The sequence below is a fragment of the Hipposideros armiger genome, unplaced genomic scaffold (assembly GCF_001890085.2).
Source record: "Hipposideros armiger isolate ML-2016 unplaced genomic scaffold, ASM189008v1 scaffold_228, whole genome shotgun sequence".
NCBI classification, from domain to species: domain Eukaryota; kingdom Metazoa; phylum Chordata; class Mammalia; order Chiroptera; family Hipposideridae; genus Hipposideros; species Hipposideros armiger.
This window is the reverse complement of record NW_017731578.1, coordinates 580,040-598,020: the sequence shown is the minus strand read 5'-3', so window position 1 is coordinate 598,020 and position 17,981 is coordinate 580,040. Positions and strand designations below refer to the sequence as shown.

Here is a 17,981-nt window from a genome sequence, read left to right as displayed (position 1 = left end):
CTGAAAACGGGCTTGTGGTTTCCGTTTGCGTATGTGTCACCACTTCCCCCCACTGAGCAAAATCCCTTTCTCCTTTTCTCCAGTGTCAAGAGGTGATAGAGACTGCCCTGAACAGTGCAAACCTTTTGGCCGATGATGTGGATTTCCATTCTTTTCCGTTCGACACTTTCGGCAAAGGGCTGATCAAGAAATGCCGGACGAGCCCGGATGCTTTTGTGCAGCTGGCTCTCCAGCTGGCTCATTACCGGGTAAGAGCCACGAGCCTGGGTCTTTAGCAAGAGCACGTTGGGGGTCCCTAACCACAGGCCCGGGGCTGCTTGCCCCCCTGGGTAGGGAAGGCAGAGACCCGCCGTGGGGGTGGGCAGCCCGTGGTGCGCAAGCACAGCCCTCTGGGTCTTGCTTCGTGTTTCAGACGGGACGGGATGGGTGTCACTCGCAGATAGGAGTACCGTCCTATATGACAGGACGGGCGAGTCTGGAGTGGAAACGGAGTGAGACTGCATTGCTCCACAAAGGGGAGGCTAAACCTTAAAGTAAGCTCAGACTGCTCGAATTTGGTAAAGCGGAAATCTTCAAGCAGTTGACTGAAGTTTCTGACCTGACACCCTCTTGCCTACAAGGGGACACTGCCAGCCCCCTGGAGGTTCTCTGGGATGGATATCTCCGTCCCCCTTTCTCTCAGCACCGTGTCACATTTTGGCTCACACGTGACAGACTCATTGGAGGAAGCAGCCCCGGCCCATGGGAGGTCGTACATGGGACTTCCTGCCTGTTGGAGGGGACATTCCACCCCAGGGAGGGCGGCCCTTGGTTTCCAGGGGCTGCAGAAGTCATTGTGGCCTTGGCTCAAGATACATCGCGTTTTTAGTTGAAAACTTGTATTTTAAAACTCGAGTGCTGCGCACACATGCAGTGTGTCGTGTCCCTGTGACAACACTTGCCACTGTGTCTGAGTTTTGCTTTGTGCCAGGTCCTGGTCGGAGTGCTTTACACAAATGACTCTCACAGTCCCCTCAGCGGGAGGCACCATCATTAGCCCATGTCACAGGTGTGAAAACTGAGGCACAGAGAGGTGCGGTGACCTGCCAGCATGACACGCATATGTGGCCGGAATGGAACCAGGTGGCAGCTGTGGAGGTCGCCTTTGGGCTTTTCACTTAGCTCTTTGCCTAACGGTCAAGTGACTACGAGATAGAACGGGATCGAGGAATTGGATCTGAGGGCTAATAAGCTCGATATTTAAAATTGATAAGCAAACGTTGCACCTAACTGTGCAGTGTTAGGGCTGTAGAAAGAAGTGGTGACTCCTCAGATACAGAGACGATTTTAATAATGGACACCAGGTTAATGAGGAATCCATTTGAAGATCTTGATGGAGTGATCATCTTCCAGGGCAGCACAAATCAGTAGAGCTGACCCAGCACGAGGGAGAAAGCCCCAGAAGGTTGGCCCCTGTGCAGCGAAGTGGGACGTTGTGGGAGAGCCGCCCACCACGGCAAGCCTGCTCGAGGCAGCTTCGCGGCTTTGGAGAGCGCAGGGACGTTCCGAAAGGAAGGGAGCTGCCCCATCGGCCCAGACCCGGTGTCGCTCTGGTCATGATGATGAGCCTCGTGGAGCCCGCCCACTGCTGCGCTGTGCCTGGCAGGCGGCCCAGCAGGACACCTATCCGTCCCCGCTTTACATACACAGTGCCCAGGCTGAGCTGGGGTCCGGGCAGGCTCGTTCCAGAACCCGTGTCTTCAGCCGCAGTGATACAGCTTATCGGATGGAGACCCAGGAAAAGAGAGCTATTGACCAGTTTTGCTCACGATTATAAATGCAGAGAACCTAAAAACAGCATTCGCAAAGAATGTACTGGTACAGGGAACATGTACTCACTAACAACAGCTTATACCAGAGCAGGAGGGGGTGTGGTATTAGCAAACCCAGTAATACGCATGGAGTCAGTCATAGTACTGGATGAGAGAAGAAAGCAGGCAGCCATTTTGACAGATGCTAGAAAAGGCCCTGAGGACATAACATCCGTTCCCCATAACTCTTAGTCGCAGGGGCTGTTTCCTTACTGTGGTACATGCCATCAGGCGTCCGTGGCCAGCGTATGGCTTTAAAGGTGAGTGTGTGGATGCAGCCCCATTAGAACAAGAAGGGTGAGGCTGCCTCCAGCAGCCCCACTGTTCTCGAATGCCCTTCCTTCCGTGAGTGAGGTGAGGACGGGGCAGTTGGCGGCAGGAACATGCGCAGGTCTGCTCAGAAGACGGAGCAGCGGGAAAGCTTTAACAGTGGAGAAGCGTGGTCGGGGGGAGGCCTGGTGCAGGGTTATACAGAGACACCCAGGAAGGCGGGAAGGCTGCGGTTCTTCACATAGCACTCAATCTATTCAAAGTGATCCACTTATTAAAGTGATCTATGAAGAATGTAAATCAGAGTCAGCCATTCAGAAGTTTTTAATGCGTGCTCAGTTGAGCACCAGCCCTGTCAGGGACAGGGCTCTCCATGGAGCTAGCTTTCAGAGCCATCTCTGCCCAGCCGGACAGCCCCCAACGCCCCCAGCCCCACCCCTGTTGGCTCAGCATACACCCAGGTGTCCTGCCTGGGCCTGGGGTCCGCTCCAGGCCTCTGAACCTTCTCTGTGCCTGGAAGGAACCCTTGGGCAGTTTGGGAAACCCTTGGGGAACTCCTTCCCGGAATAACGTTTATAAAGCATAAAAGGAAGTACACAGCTTACACAGGTTAGCTAGTCAATTAAAATGCAGGTGTCAAGAGATTAAACATAAATCTGTGGTGCAGTAAATATGATTCTTTATGCACCAAATTTTGAGTGCAGGTCTGATAGCTGCTGTCATTTTGAAGTGATAAGCTTAAGCCTAGATGATATTTTGGGATATGTGCAAACAACCGTCATTTCATGTGAAAATAGCTATGGTTTTCTATTCAGTCTCAGGCACTGCTCATAATTACTGTGGTTTGTTGCCTGTGCTTCTAAACATTACTTATTTCAGTTTGAGGTTAGAAGAAATGAAAACATTTATATTTTTTCCTTCCAAGTTCACACATCCCCAAAGTTAGTAACCATTGGTCTGGTTCCTGTCTAACCTTCCAGTCTTCTCTAACACCACTTTGGACCCCATTCACTCTGTTTTTGCCACACTGCCCTTTTTGCTGCTCTTGCATATGCCAGGCTCATTCCTACCTCGGGACCTTTGCACTTGCTCTCCACCGGAAGTTGTTGTCTCCTGGACTGAGATGTGATTGGTTAAGTCCTTGCTCAGGTGCCACCATTTCTTGTAGTCCCCACCCCATCAGTCTCCTCACTAACCCTGTGTCATTTCTGTTCAGTGCACCTGTCACTACATGACATCATGTCCCTCTCTCCTGCTAGAATGTTTGTGCCCTGAGGGCAGGGACACGTTTGCCACCGTGTTCCCAGTGCCAGGAACATGCCAGCCACAGCGGAAGAGGTGTCAGTAAACATATGCATAATGACTGATTGATGAAGACACTGGGCAGTGGTTATAATTCTGGCCTGTAGTCATTTGCTTCCTACTTAGGCGCCATGTTTTTCATTTGGAAACGAGTGGCGAAAAGGCCCCCAAGTGCCACCTCCCTGCACAGTTAGCCACAGGGCAGCAATCTCAGCGTGTCATAGTCTGGGTTCTCATGCCGTGTGTGTTAATATCTTTATAGATGTTGTCTTTTGACCCTGCTCGCTAGACCCCGGAGGTGTTTCAGTGGCGAGAGGCCGCGCTCCCGATGGCACCTGGTCATGGCAGGTTAAGTGGGGCTGCAGGCGGAACTGGCTTGGCTCCGTGAGAGGTCTGATCACACTAATGTCCAGTGCATTTGCCAGAAGGTGTTTAGATGGTCACGTTGTCCGTTGTGGGCGTGCTGCATGGTGGTACTGACACTTATGCAGTTTGACGTTGCGAAGCTGATGTCCGATAAGCCGTCGCATCATAGATCTTCAGTTAACCTTTATTAAATGACTAAAATACTGATTTAAACTTTTTCCTGTTCTCCGTCCCTCGCCCCCCCCATTGCTTCATAACGAGCCTCCTTGAAGACCCTTGTAATAAGGGGGCCTATATATGAAGCTCTCTGAAAGGCGTGCTTGTAAATAAGTGGGACCCCTGCTTAGGAACAGGATGAGGAGGTAGGACCCTCTTGGACCCCACCCAAGGGAAATTTAGTGACAAGTGTATTAGGATGAGCGTTGTGAGTTGGTGTTCTTTGTGCTGGGTGTTGGGGATATCTTTCCTGGGTTGTCTTAACAATACTGGCCTGTCACGGGGCATCCTCTATCATGGGGTTCCCAGGGCCTGTGCCCGGGTACATCTGAGTGCCCAGGGATGTTGTCTGCTCAGGAAAAACTTGGGTCCACACACTGCCACTTATCACTTTCCCATCCATGTTGGGAACCTGCTCATCCCTGAGATGGCCTGGTGGCTGTGGGCACACACCCGGCCTGGGACAGATTGCAAATGATTTCCTCCTACAGTGCATGTGGCTGGATGCCGCGTGCTCCTGGGACCCGTCTCTGTCCTTCTCACCCGCTGCTACCCTCCAGAGCCCTTGCTGTGCTGTCATCACAGCACCTCCAGGGTCTCAGCTTCAGGCCACCTGCGCTTCTGCCATTCCCGTCCCCTGTCTAACGGGACCTGATCAGGGCCTGCGGCCACTTGCCGTCGCGTTTCTCCTCTCTGGGCGTCGAGTCCCCAGCCCTCGCCTGCTTCATCCCACCTGAGAAGCCAGCCAGCTTGGTCAGAGAAAAACCCCAAATCCCTGGCTCATCTCACTTGATTGACAAGCGCCGACTATGGCGGGCCCCAGGCAACCCCTCTCAGGCCCCTAAATGCCCGGTTTACCCTCCTGTCCGACCCCCAGCACCTCTCTCCATGCTTGCATACTCTTAGCAGGCTACCGTGTTTCATCCAGAAAATAAGAGCATTCCAAAGTGATGTCCCGGCTGCTCCCTGCAGCATCTACCAGCCCCCACAGCTGCTCCTCCTGCGTCATCTTCACCCCTGTCTGGTGGGGGCGCTGTTGGTGCTTCAGGCTCTGACCACCTGCCTTCCTGCTGAAGGACATTCCTCCTGACCTGTCCCCCTCTTGAAACACCAGTCTCTCTACGAGATATTCTCACATCATCTAAATATGGTGGACTATCTCCTGCCAACACCTTACGTCTTTAAATCATTTCAGACAGTTGCATGCAGAGCTCCTTGTCGTGTGTTCCTTCCGTAACTGTGTTCCCACTCGGGCAGGTGTGTGAAACTCGGGAAATTGTGCCGTGGCATCCATTGCATCTGGACATGGAAACCTGGGTTACCCAGAAACTGATCCCCTAGTCCTTTGCAAAGCTAACGACGTCTCCATCTGCCTGTCGCATGACCCCGTGTAAAAACTGACGATGACTAAAAACTAAAGCTAAGGATGAAGTCTGCTTTTCCTTGCTGACCTTCACCGATCCCATCTTCTGCATTAGAGTTTATCAGCATGCCTTGTGTGAAAATACTTTTCCTTTCCCAGGACATGGGCAAATTTTGCCTCACGTACGAGGCCTCCATGACCCGGCTCTACCGAGAGGGGAGGACGGAGACCGTGCGTTCGTGCACCACTGAGTCGTGCAACTTCGTGCTCGCCATGATGGACCCCACCCAGACGGTAATGTGCCGCCAGGCTGCGGAAACAGAGCTTTTCACGATGTCCAGAGAAGGACTCCTGAGGCCTCTCTGATTAAATCCTGTGCATACTTCTTCTCCTTTCCTTCACCCTTTCAAGGGAACAGAAAGTGTTAAAATGTAACGGTTGGGACATACACAAAGAGGTTAGTTTGTGTCAGTCCTCTGTCATTCTGTAACTTGTATAAATCAGGTGGTACTTCCTAAGAGTCTTTAAGTTAGAACAGTGAACAAAAGCATTGCAGGCTGGTCCTATAGGACAGTGTAAGTTAGTTGGTGTCTAGGTGACGAGATGGTGACCGTCCCACGGGCGCTTTTGGCTCAGGGTGACTGCAGCCCTGAGCAGGCTGCTGCTCGGGCTTCCAAACATAGCCTTTGAACATCCTAGTGGTAGCCTGTGAAGCATTGTCAGTTCATTTTCATAGATAAAGGAAGAGACCAGATGAATCCAGCCCGGGTCTGCCTGACCCAGCACGTAGGCGCTTATTTCTGATGCCCAGGAGACATGGACCAGGGTCCTCTGCTGTGCTCGGCTGTGCTGGGGGGCGGATTTTTTGTCCTGAAAAGGCTTCCACTCTGGGGGAAGGAAGCAATAGGCATCAAGACCGATTGCTCTCACCTATTATTAGCTGCCTTCAGAAACGGCCTTGAAGACCAGGCCTTGAGTAGGTGGGTCCCAGCCTGGACAGACCTCCACTCATTCTTGACCTAACAGAGCCCAGAAGAAACTGCAGCAACCTTTTCGGGTCAGACTTGAAGGCCCAGAAGCGCTGTTTTTAGTGGTGTCGTGAGGCAGATATCTTTGGAGGGATACGTACGACCCACCATCACTCGAGCTTGCCTGCCTACGTAGCATTCACCTAAAGCAAAAGGCCAAAGTGAGCGGCAACAAGCATTTATTTGACAGCAAAACGACAATCGCTATTCGGGGAGCGCTGATTCAGGCTGAAGCCCAAATGGTGTTCTGATGAACAGTTACATCAATAGAAGGAAGGCATTCTGTTGGTTGGTGCAGATCAGCTAGCATAGAGATGCTAATTCTAAACAGTGCTTTTAATTTTCAGTCTGATAGGGTCGTCATAATACCTGCTTTCTTGTTTTCTTTGCAAACAAGTTCTTTGGGACACAATGTTCCTTTAGGTCCAGTCCGTAGGTTATTTTGCCCTAAATTTTAACATTCCAGAGGTTTGAGGAATAAGACGTGCAAGGTGGTTCCTCTGGGATGGCAGCTGTGACTCCATTTTAAAGTGTCTCTGTTTGTTTGTTTGTTTATTTTTACATTAGCGATCTCATTTTTGTAAAACGATGCTGAGCGGACTGCACACAGGACCCCCAAAGTGCTTCTCTAACAACCTGGGGGAAGGGGCAGTCAGTGGGTGGGGCTTCTGGCCAGGCCACCTTGGCAATCTCTCCTGGACACCCCAGGTCACCTGCTTTTTCAGGTCCCCTGTGGGACCACTGCGGAGAAAGGCCGCTTACTTTCGCCTTGGTGCTTAGAGCCTCACGGCAAACCTGAAATGTCCCATCCTTTGTTGTTTAGGTTGAACGGAGGCTTAGATTATTCAGGATGGCCTCCAACAAGCACCAGCACCTATATCGTCTCGCGATGACCGGCTCTGGGATCGACCGCCATCTCTTCTGCCTTTATGTGGTGTCCAAGTATCTGGCTGTCGAGTCCCCTTTCCTGAAGGAAGTAAGTCGTGTCGTTATGGCAGCTCACTCAGGCTCCATTGGCCAAAGCAAAGCGTAGCAAATTAGTTGGACAGCTTTACAAATCGGAACTGGCGCCTCAGTTAGGTCTTGGGGCTTAAGCGTCACTGTGGTGGAAAATTGGAGCTGCAGTGTTGAAGGCTGCATTTCTTCAATGCCTGGAATGTTTTGCGCTCTGATTTCCTGTCCTGACCTAACTCCATATAAATAACCTCCAGGGCACAGATAATAGTAAAAAATACTAAGACAACTAGGAAGTGACAAGCTCTGAGTATTTATCACCTTTGTTGTTAATAGAGTTTAAGTTTATAAATTTTAATTTCTAGTAATGGCTGACTGTGTTTAACAAGCAGCTTGAAAAATTCCTGAAAATGAGCAGCTTTCCGACAGGAGTTGGTACCATTCTGCTCCAGCGACCTCATCCCCTGTTCCAAATCTTACTTAACGTAACCGCCACCTTTTCTTCTGGTGATGCTGTTGGCTGGGACTGCCCCCCACCAACGTCCAGTGTCCTCACCAGCCCCATTGGGATTGGGCAGAGTGTCACTGGGACATTTCCTTGTTTTACTACAGGTCTTATCTGAGCCTTGGAGATTGTCAACCAGCCAGACCCCTCAGCAGCAGGTGGAGCTGTTTGATTTGCAGAGAAACCCAGAATACGTGTCCAGCGGAGGGGGCTTTGGACCGGTAAGTGACCGGGCATCCCTGTACACAGAGTTGCGAGTCCCGGGGACAGGCCGTGCCAGCCTCAGGTCTGAGCGCTGTGAAGGAATGCCTGCTGGTTAGTAATGCAGGTGTTAACGGCAGTCCTGTGTTTAGCATGTTAGGAATCACCCCCTCCACGTTGGCCCACTTCCCGAGGTTAAATTTCAACCTGTTCTGCAGGTTGCTGACGATGGTTACGGCGTGTCGTACATTTTGGTGGGCGAGAACCTCATCAATTTCCACATATCTTCCAAGTTCTCCAGCCCTGAGACAGTAAGTACCAAAGTCCCCTTGTCTAAAGATCGGGTATTTTTAACCGTTTTCTTTGTTTTTTAAAGATTTTATTGGGGAATTGGGGGAGGGGAACAGTGCTGGGGAATCAGGGGAAGGGGAACAGACAAGTTGCTGTCCTTTTGTTCTTTAGTCTAGTTGTGGAGGACATTGCTTCACTGGTCCATGTTGGTATTATCATTGCGCTCTTCCCAGGCGAGGCAGATCGGTCGCCGGCCTCTGGACGGCCGCTCACGGCGGCTCTTGGCAGCTCATACCGGCTACCGGCCGCTCACTCTGGCTGCCAGCCACACACGGTAGCTTATGGCAGCCCACTGCAGCAGGGGCTGCAGCCTATGCTGTTACCGGTGACTCATGGCAGCCCAGCTCCAGGTTGAGCTGTTGTTCACCATCTTAGCTGTAGAGGGTAGTGTCACCCGCCCTCATGTGGTATCTGAATTGGGGTCCTGCTGCTCAGAGCTGGCATCCCAAGCCAGCTCTTAACCAATGCACCACTCGGCCGGCCCAACCATTTTCTTTTTTTTGAGGGGAGCATACCTTTAGGTTGACAGAAAATTTCAGTTCAGTTATGTACTTTGACTTGATTTGGACATATTCACATTCATGAATTTTAAAATTCTCTTACCTGAGTTTTAAAGAAATTATCTTATGTGGTTGAAAATGTCTGTTTGCTTGTAGCAGTGGTTTTAAGACTCCGTGTCGGAGTGCTCATGTGACTTTCAGACTGTGTAACGTTGGAGGGTAGGCGAGGGTCAGTGTGTACATGATAAATACACAAATGTGACGAAGCAGGGGTCTGCAGTGTTCTCTGGAGGGATCACGTGCCCCCCTTCTGAGCACGGCACCCTTAACCCTCATTCATATCTCTCCTTTCCACATGGTGCATCGCCTGACAGGTAATGCCAAGTTCACTGTTAACAGAGGAGATTGGAGTTCATTTCCAGTGCCATGTAATGCATTTTATGTAATAATGTATTGACATTAGGGTACGCTTCAGATAAAAAAAAAACCCACCCCCACCAGCATGTGATCTGTTAGGTCTGTTGAACGTGCGACTCAAGGATTAAGCCATTACGTCGAAGCTTAGGGACGCTGGCAGACAGGGGTGCTAGTTCTTTGAGTTAGGTTCTAAGTGGAAAGGCTCGACATGTGGGAGTTGCCACGTTGTGACGTGTGTTTGCTTTTTGTTTTCCCATGAAAGGATTCTCATCGCTTCGGGAGGCACCTGAAACGAGCAATGACTGACATCCTCGCTCTGTTCAGCTTCAGCTCCAATTCCAAAAAGTGACCCCGCGAGAGCTGCCGCGACGGAACCTGAACTCTTCTGATAAAAACCAAATGACAAATAGCTGTGAGTCCTGATTGTAGTTCAGGATGAAAAATTGCTCTAAAAATCTCAGACGTTTTCCTGCCATCAAGGGTGTGGTGTTTTTTTTGTTTGTTTTTTGTTTTTTTTTCCTAGAACAGCAGACTGTCCACCACGGGAAGCATAACCCTCCTCCTTCCAGGTGGGTCCAAACTTTGGAACATTTGATTAAGTGCTCCCGAAAGTCTTCGCATCAACTGGGGTTTATTAAGGGATAAAAATATTGTTGAGCTCATTAAAGTATTACGGGGGTTGTGACTTCACACGTGTTGGAAATGGAACTGTCATACTTCCTTGGTGGTGACCGAATACCTGGTACTCACGGGCATTTAATTTTATCAGCATAGTATGAACTATTTTGTTCAGAGGAAAGCGTTGAGTCTGAGATGTTAACAGATAATAGCTGCTGCCCATGTAACACGCTAACAGGACGTTGTGCTTTGGAAAACCGTTTCTGTCACCATGGGTAACTGTTCTCATCTGGCCGTGTGTGTTTGCCTCTCCATGTCTGCCACGTCTTTTAGTTTTCCTGACCTCGCTAGCCTTCAAAACCCAGTGCCTTAAAAACGGAAGGCCCTAAAATGGAAGGGAGACCGTATGAAAGATTTATTTTTGGGGAAGCCTTTAGGTAGAATTGTGGGCGTTTTGCTCCCTTCTCAATTTCCTGAGGGAATAACCCCAAATAGGCATTTTCCTGTGGCTTCCCCCACCCCTAGAAAGACCAGTTCTATGAGGGCAGTTCTGCTGGCTCCCTGCCCCCCCATCAGACTGTGGGGTCAGAAATGGGGAACAAGGAGGAAATGATGGTCAAATATTATGTGTCTGGAACATTCCCTGGAGAATAAAATACAATATGTGCCTCAGGTGTACTGCCTACCCAAACTGACAACAAGGAGAGCGTTGACATTTGCCCCTGAGAAAAGAACAAAACTTGAGAAAAGGGAAGGGGGACCTCAAAATGGTCAGGGAGTGCAGCTTCTAATCCCACCTGGTGAGAGGAGACCCACTGTTTCCAGAAGCGATGGGGGTGGATGGAAACAGTGCACTGGGTCATCTCAGTGACCAAGTAAAGTGTCACAGGTGAGGGCTGCTGGGTTTGACACAGCCTACCCTTCAGATGGGAGTGCCTTATCGAAAGAGGGTGAGGGACCAAAAAGCAGTTATGCACTGAATCGTCTTCAGTATTTAATGTAAAAATAAAGGATCATGGAGTGAAATACGCACTGTCTCTGGGCTGTAACAACAAGCTTAGCTGTCCATTTAAAAGTTGTGTATTTATTTTTTTGACCACTTTGTCCGAGTCGGGCTTGCCTCCGTGACAGTTCTGCACTCCGGTGATACAAGACAGGGCTGGGCTGTTGGAGAAGAAAGAAGGTGCTTGCCATGAGCGCGTGCATATTTTATTTATGTCTGTGTTGTAATGTAAAAACCCCACCCGAATGGGCCAAATTTTTTTTCTCTCTTAAAAGCTAGAAGAAATGAAAACAGGCATAAATAAATAACAGCCACAGTAACAATATCTCCTGTTCATCTGTGGTGCCTAGGAGCCCAGGAAGTGTGGGGGGAACAGCCCACTATGCCTCAGGCAGGCGTGGCTTCCAACCCAAGCCCCATCAATCACTGTCAGAGCCACCTAAATCATGCATGATTGACCACTGATCGGTCTGTATTACCTAGTGTTCAAGTGTACACGTGTTAGCACTCAAACATATTTGGGCTTATCTCTCAGGTTTTCAACGTTTCAAATGTAATTGTTGCTAATCAGTGCAGTTGTCAATGCAATTTTTATATTCCTTAAAAGAAGGGAGAGTGGGTTTTTACTGTACATGTTGAAAGGAAGAGGTAAGAGTATTATGTATTTAATTTAATTTGGAACAAACCAGGATGTCAACGGAGCTGTGGTTTGAATTTGTTATCCTGGACTGTCCATTGCATGTAAATACAATATGCTCTTTTGGATGTAAATCTTAGAAATGCAGTATGAATGTTACCATTAATAAAACCATTAATCCCAGTCTGCCACAGTATTTTGTTCCTGTCTTTTTTTGTCCTGTGAATAAGGAGGTTGTAAGTCAGGCACCAGCTCAGGCCCTTGGGACAAAGGTGAGAAACCAAAATATGCAGAAAGGCCCGTCAGGCAGAGTGGACGTCCGTGGATTTCTATACCTGGCTGAGAAGGAAAGTTGCTAAGTAGCACTGTGGATTTTCACTGTACACCCATTTATTCATCCACTTCCTTACCCCATGCCTAGAACAGTGCCTGGTATATAGTAGGTGCTCAGTAAATATCTGTTTGATGAATGCATGAATTTAGTTTTCGCAGGTTCTCATAAAGCACCTACTGTGTGCTAAGTTTTGTTCTGTGTACTGGGAATACTGCAGGGACCCCACCAGGTTCTGACTATGGATGGAGATCAAATTCCAGTACAGGAGGCAGAGAGCCAAGAGAACCAGTAAAAGGATTTCAAGTGTCCAAGGCAGAAGAGAGGGTCGTGGAGGGTGGATCTGGGCAGGAGGCGGGTAGTAGAGCTGGCCGGGGAAGGAGGCTGATTTAGAAACAGGTTTGAGCTGAGACCTGAATGACAAGACAGCTGGCTTTGGCTGATCAGTGGGGCTGGAAAGGCGTCTAGGAGCAACAAGTGTTGACAGAGGTTCCTGGCTTTTATTTTGATTGTGTCTGGCTTGGTGATGCGGCTTGGTGATGCGGCTTGGTGTCCAGGTGGCTATGGACACGGTACATGATGCCAGATGCATGGGAGTTGCCCAGTAAAGGTCTGATGTGAATGGGGCTGACGTACTCACTTGGGCTATTCACTATTTTCTATAATACTTGGACTTTTGGATTTATGTTAGCTACCTTCTAGGTCCCTACAGGTTTTTTTTAAAGGTTTTATTGGGGAATTGCGGGGAGGGGAACAGACAAGTTGCTGTCCTTTTGCTCTTCAGTCTAGTGGTGGAGGATGTTGCTTCACTGGCCCAAGTTGGCACCATCATTGCGCTCTGCCCGGGCGAGGCAGATCAGTCGCCGGCTTCTCACTGCGGCTGCTGGCCGCTCACACTGGCTGCCAGCCACACACGGTAGCCTATGGCAGCCCACTACAGCAGGGGCTGCAGCCTATACCGTCGCCGGAGACCCACGGCAGCCCAGTCCCAGGTCGAGCTGCCGTTCACCATCTTAGCTGCCGAGGGCAGTGTCACTGGCCCTCGTATGTGGGATCCGAACCGGGGTCCTCTGGCGTCCCAAGCCAGCTCTTAACCATCGCGCCACTCGGCCGGCCCTAGGTCCCAACAGTTTGGGAAGCGCAAGTTGCACTCAGCCCGGCCCCTGAACTCAGCTGATTTCAACATGATGTGATTATTCCAGCCATAAAATGAAGAGTAAAGCAATCTACACACACACAGTGGAAAAGGCTGTGTGATTGGGAGTGGCATGGTGCTCAAAGGAATGTCAGCTTTATCTGTGATATATAAATATTTCAGTAGGAGGGTTTACGTTTGTATAATTAAAGAAAAAAGCTATCCTAGTTTTAATGTGAAGAAGCCTATAGAGCTTTGTCTGGAGTCCTGCTCACAAGGACAGAAAGTGAATTCTCCAAGTAGACTTCCAGTCACATATGTTTGTAATGAACTAGTTACCGGGACTATATTTTAAGCCATTCACACGACAGGAAAATTCCAATGGTGATACTTGAATTATATTATGTTCTTTTAAACTCAACTTGAATGTCTCAGAATAATTTTTCAGATAAGGAAGTCCTAGCACACTTAAGGCGGTGCCTTAAATTTGGAAATTCTCAGCGGCACATAATTTTGGGGGGATTTATTTTCTTTTTATTGTTCACTTTTTATTTTCTTCTTGGAGCTTCTTGAATGCTAACATGTACTGCTAAATAGTACACAGCGTTGCCGTGTCTTGGTTACTACTGTTTGGAAAGTATTAAATTTAAAAAATGAGATTAGGAAGCTGATGTTTTACATTTTAATTTTACCCAAACAATACTTATACATGAAAAATACTTGAGCGTTAACAGTTACCCGCCCCGCCCCCTTCCGTACATGCCCCTCCCCAGAATACCTTTCAACTCTGCTTGGTTGGATTGGCAGATCAGGGCCCACGCCCTAAATAAGCTTTCGCCTCTTTTCTTGACAGTGTTTACCTTTGCTTCTGTGAGGGGTGGAGTTAGCTCACTCCTCACCCAAAGTGTGCGTCACGTGAGTGTTTGTTGTACTGGTTACTTCTGGGTCTTGACCAACTCCCTCTCCCCCTTAACATCAGTCATTAATGTTGGGTTGTTTTTTTAAAGATTTTATTGGGGAACTGGGGAAGGGGAACAGCCAAGTTGTCCTTCAATCTTAGTTGTAGAAGGCGCAGCTAGCTCAGCCCCAAGCCCAGTTGTCGTCTGGACTCCCATTGGTAGCTTGCAGTCGCTCAGCTCAAGGTGCCGTGTTCAATCTTAGTTGGAGGGCGGGGGTGAGGGTGAGGGGAGAGTGCAGCCCACCATCTCACGCAGGAGTCTAACTGGCAACCTTGTTGTTAGGAGCAGGTGCTCTCACCAGCTGAGCCATCCTGCCACCAGTTCAGCGGCAGCTTAGCTCTGGCTTGCAGCTCACTGGCCCATGTGGGAATCGAACCCGTGACCCTGTTGCTCAGAGCTCACGCTCTTAATTAACTAACTGAGCCACTCAGCTGGCCCAATTTTGGGTTGCTTATATTTGACTAGGAACACCCAGCTTTCAGTGACGCATCCCAAGCTCCTGCACCAGGGATGTGAGGCGCATACTTGGCTGGGAATATGCCTGAGCAAGTCCCTGGCCCTCCGTCTAGCCACAGAGCTCCCTGGTTGGTAGTGTCTCGTGGAGCTTGGGAGCAGAGCAAGTCTATTTTAAAGACTAAGGTCAGAAGTCAAGCTACGGAGCCCCACCAGCTGTGCTGGGGCTTCAGTTTCCCCACCTGAGCCTGGAGCTGCTGAGCCCGGGAGTGTTCTTCCCTGTCCATCTCCACGCAACAGCCGGCCCCTGCAGAGCAGTTGTTCTCCGCGCCCCGCCCCCCTGTCACCGGCCCCGCCTCCTCCGAGTGCTTCTCACACTCCTGCCTGCGACCCCCTCACACTCCTCGACCCCGCCCGGCTCTTGTCCCACCCACCCTCGCGCGCCCCTCCCCGCCCGCGGGCCCCTCAACCCGGCCCCGCCCACTCCCCAACCGTTAACTGCCGCACCTGCGCTGGGTCCTGCAGAAGCCCCAGGCAGGCCCCTCTGACGAGGCCTGACGCAGCACCCCTTCGGCTCCTGAGACCCCAGCCGCCGTCTGGTCTCCCCTTGGCCCCGGGCCCGGTCTCTGGACTGCAGGCGGGAAGAGAGACTGTGAGCCCTCATCATTGAGGGGACAGTGGGAACCGCTGGTCAGCATCTCGGGGGCGGCGGGACCCTCTGGTCGGCTTGTTTGGGGGGGCCGGGACCCTCTGGTCGGCTCGTGGGGGGAGGCCGGGACCCTCTGGTCGGCTCGTGGGGGGCTGGGACCCTCTGGTCGGCTTGTGTAGGGTGGTCGGAACCCTCTGGTCGGCTCGTGGGGGGAGGCCGGGACCCTCTGGTCGGCTCGTGGGGGGCTGGGACCCTCTGGTCGGCTTGTGTAGGGTGGTCGGAACCCTCTGGTCGGCTCGTGGGGGGGCGGGACCCTCTGGTCGGCTTGTGGGGGGGTGGGACCCTCTGGTCAGCTTGTGGCGAGCGGCAGGGCCCTCCGGTAGGCCGTGGAGGGCAGTGGGGCTCCCTGTCCGGCCCCTCGGAAACAGCAGGACCCCTCCCCCTCAGCCGGTGGGCCGGGGTGGGGGCGGCGCCCGCTTCACCTGGCTGCGTCTTCGCAGGTGCGCAGCTCGACGCCGATCCGGCCTGGAGCAGGGCGCTAGGTGATGCCCCGCCCGAGGTCCGGTCAGGGGCCATGGAAGAAGCCACCCTGCTTGACGGAATGTCGAGTCCGGAGGATGAGATCGTGCAAGACCTGTTCGGCGCGGAGGGTCGGTTTGTTTCCGAAGACATGCCGCTGAAAGCCCCGGTGGCGGTGACGGCCGAGGAAGAGGAGTTCCACGTGTTACAAGACGCATACCTGAGCCCCGCGGACCCAAAAGAGCCCCTCCTGCACGCGTTCAACCCCCCGCTAAACGTGAACTGCAATAATAAAGTCAATGTCGAGCTCCTGGGGGATGAAAACGAGGAGGAATTGTTCGGGGAGTATCCGAGTCTCCCCGAGCTCAACGCCCTAGAGGACGCGGTTCTTCCCGCCGCCCCGCCGCCGCCGCCGCCGCAGCAAGCCTACAACTTGCACTTCTTGTCCTCCCTGCTGACCCCTCACAGAAGTCCTGCCGTGGTGCCCCTGGGCGCCTGGGCCCGGGAAGGAGCCGCCCACTCCGGTGTCCGGGTGATTCCAGTAAGATCCGTGTGGGAAACAGGCACAGTACCCGCTTCACCCCTCCCCAAGTAGGGACGTGAGCCTGCTGTCTACGCCGGGGTCCCCCTCCACAAGCGATTTTCCTGTGCCACTAGCATCCCTGGTTGGATGTCACACATTCCAAACAGGGTGCATCCCTCCCTTTGTAATTAGAGATACATCGCCTGCCAAGCCATTCTACCTGGAGGCGAATTATGTCCTGGGTCCCTGGTTCAAACCTGGCCTAAGCCCTGCAGACTGCAGACAGCAAGCAAGCACGTTAACCCTACCCGACTGCTCTCCCGGCTTTAGGAAAGGATTCCTGTTTATGTTGGAGTAACTAGTGTCTGTGAAGACAAATGCAGTGTCATTGGGTTCTCGTGTTCTTGTATTTAATTTTTTCCCCTTACGATTTGTAAGGCTTGTAACCCACAGCTAACACTGGTGTTTGGTGAGCCTTGAAATCAACATGTTAGAGCTCCCCTCTGCTACTCGGTGATGGTTCTCCAAGTACGTGTAATAGAAGTCAGAGCGCATTCTTGCTCGTCCTCAGCTAACTACCCTCTCCATTACTATGAAAAAGCACTGGTCATTTTCTGCTTTGTTCTTGCTGAAATGAAACAATTCCTTTTTTTTTTTTAGCTGAGCCATCCTGCCACCTGTTGGCAGCTCAGCGGCTGCTCAGCTCGGGCCGGGACTCGAACTGCTGTTGCTCAGAGCTCAAACTCTTGAGCGAGCTCTTAACCAACTGAGCCACTCGGCCGGCCCTACAATTCCATTTTTAATGGAAGCAAAGGATCCCAAGGAAATGCATGCTGGATCCCTAAGGGATCTAGTTGGGAAAACTAGACGACTCAACCACAGAATCATTCTAATAAGCATAAATGATGCCTTTGTGGAACCTTTTGAGGTGATGTTGAGGCGGCCGGGGTCTGACTTGGTATATATGAGCCACAGCGGTGGGATCTTGGATTCCTGCTTCCTGGTTTCCTTTGAGCGCAATCACGGCTCCTTAATGTAAAGAAAAGGCTGGGGCCCCTGCCAGCCTCTCCATTTGATAGAGGAGAACCACAGAGCGCAACTGGTCCCCCCAGCCTTCACCAGTGCAGGGGTCTTCCTCAGAACCTGCTCAGGTGGCTTCAAATGTCAGGCTGTCCATCTGCTGCCAGGCCCGACATGTCCTGGCACCTTCTGCCACATGCTAGCATGGCTCCCATCAAAGCACTGTCTTTTTAAAAGGACTCACCTATGCTCTGTAACAGGCAGCTGGGCAGGTGGGAGGTTAAGGAGGGCGAGGGACGATGCATAGTGTGGGTTGACTGGTTTTTCAATCCTCCTTCCAGTCTTATCAAATTTAAAAAGCACCCCAATTTTCACACCCTCAGTTGTGATGGTAATTTTTTTAACTGAGACCTTTTGGGGTTTTTATTTCCCTTTAATTCTGTTGATTTTTAGTAATATGATCGGCATTGCTCCCAGTTTTTTGGTAATTTTGCTGCTGTGCCATTGAGTTAACAGTTGTTGCAGAGGACTCTTCAAAACAAAGTTGGCAGTTGGTAGTTCCCTACCCTTGCTGCTTCATATTGATTATTGTCCTATTCAGTCAGGAAAGCGCTACTGTTATAAATATTACTACCAACACCTTCTAAGTTACATTCTAAGTGTTACTAAACATCAGTGGGGATTCCAGGCTTCTTGAGGAGGAAGCAAATAATGGACCAGGACATTTCATTTGCCCCAATGAGCATGCTCTAAGAGCAGTGATGCAGGGCTGGCACCTCCGCGGGTGGTTGGGAAGGCCCCAGAAGACTAC

The 17,981-nt window shown here is 51.0% G+C and overlaps 2 protein-coding genes across 3 annotated transcripts in view; both read left to right on the top strand.

The window, feature by feature from the left end:
- Nucleotides 1–11,774, top strand: part of CPT1A (carnitine palmitoyltransferase 1A) — a 53,775-nt gene extending 42,001 nt beyond the window's left edge. For both annotated transcript variants that reach the window (XM_019654700.1, XM_019654699.1), the window contains exons 14-19: nucleotides 84–248; nucleotides 5,527–5,661; nucleotides 7,219–7,371; nucleotides 7,962–8,075; nucleotides 8,274–8,366; nucleotides 9,586–11,774. In XM_019654700.1, the coding sequence (XP_019510245.1) occupies nucleotides 84–248; nucleotides 5,527–5,661; nucleotides 7,219–7,371; nucleotides 7,962–8,075; nucleotides 8,274–8,366; nucleotides 9,586–9,672 (747 nt within the window). In that variant the 3' untranslated portion in view covers nucleotides 9,673–11,774. The remainder of the gene's footprint in view (nucleotides 1–83; nucleotides 249–5,526; nucleotides 5,662–7,218; nucleotides 7,372–7,961; nucleotides 8,076–8,273; nucleotides 8,367–9,585) is intronic.
- Nucleotides 11,775–15,680: 3,906 nt separating this feature from the next.
- The window catches only part of TESMIN (testis expressed metallothionein like protein), a 44,820-nt gene continuing 42,519 nt past the window's right edge, over nucleotides 15,681–17,981 (top strand). The window contains exon 1 of the mRNA XM_019654654.1: nucleotides 15,681–16,168. Within this exon, the coding sequence (XP_019510199.1) occupies nucleotides 15,683–16,168 (486 nt within the window). The 5' untranslated portion in view covers nucleotides 15,681–15,682. The remainder of the gene's footprint in view (nucleotides 16,169–17,981) is intronic.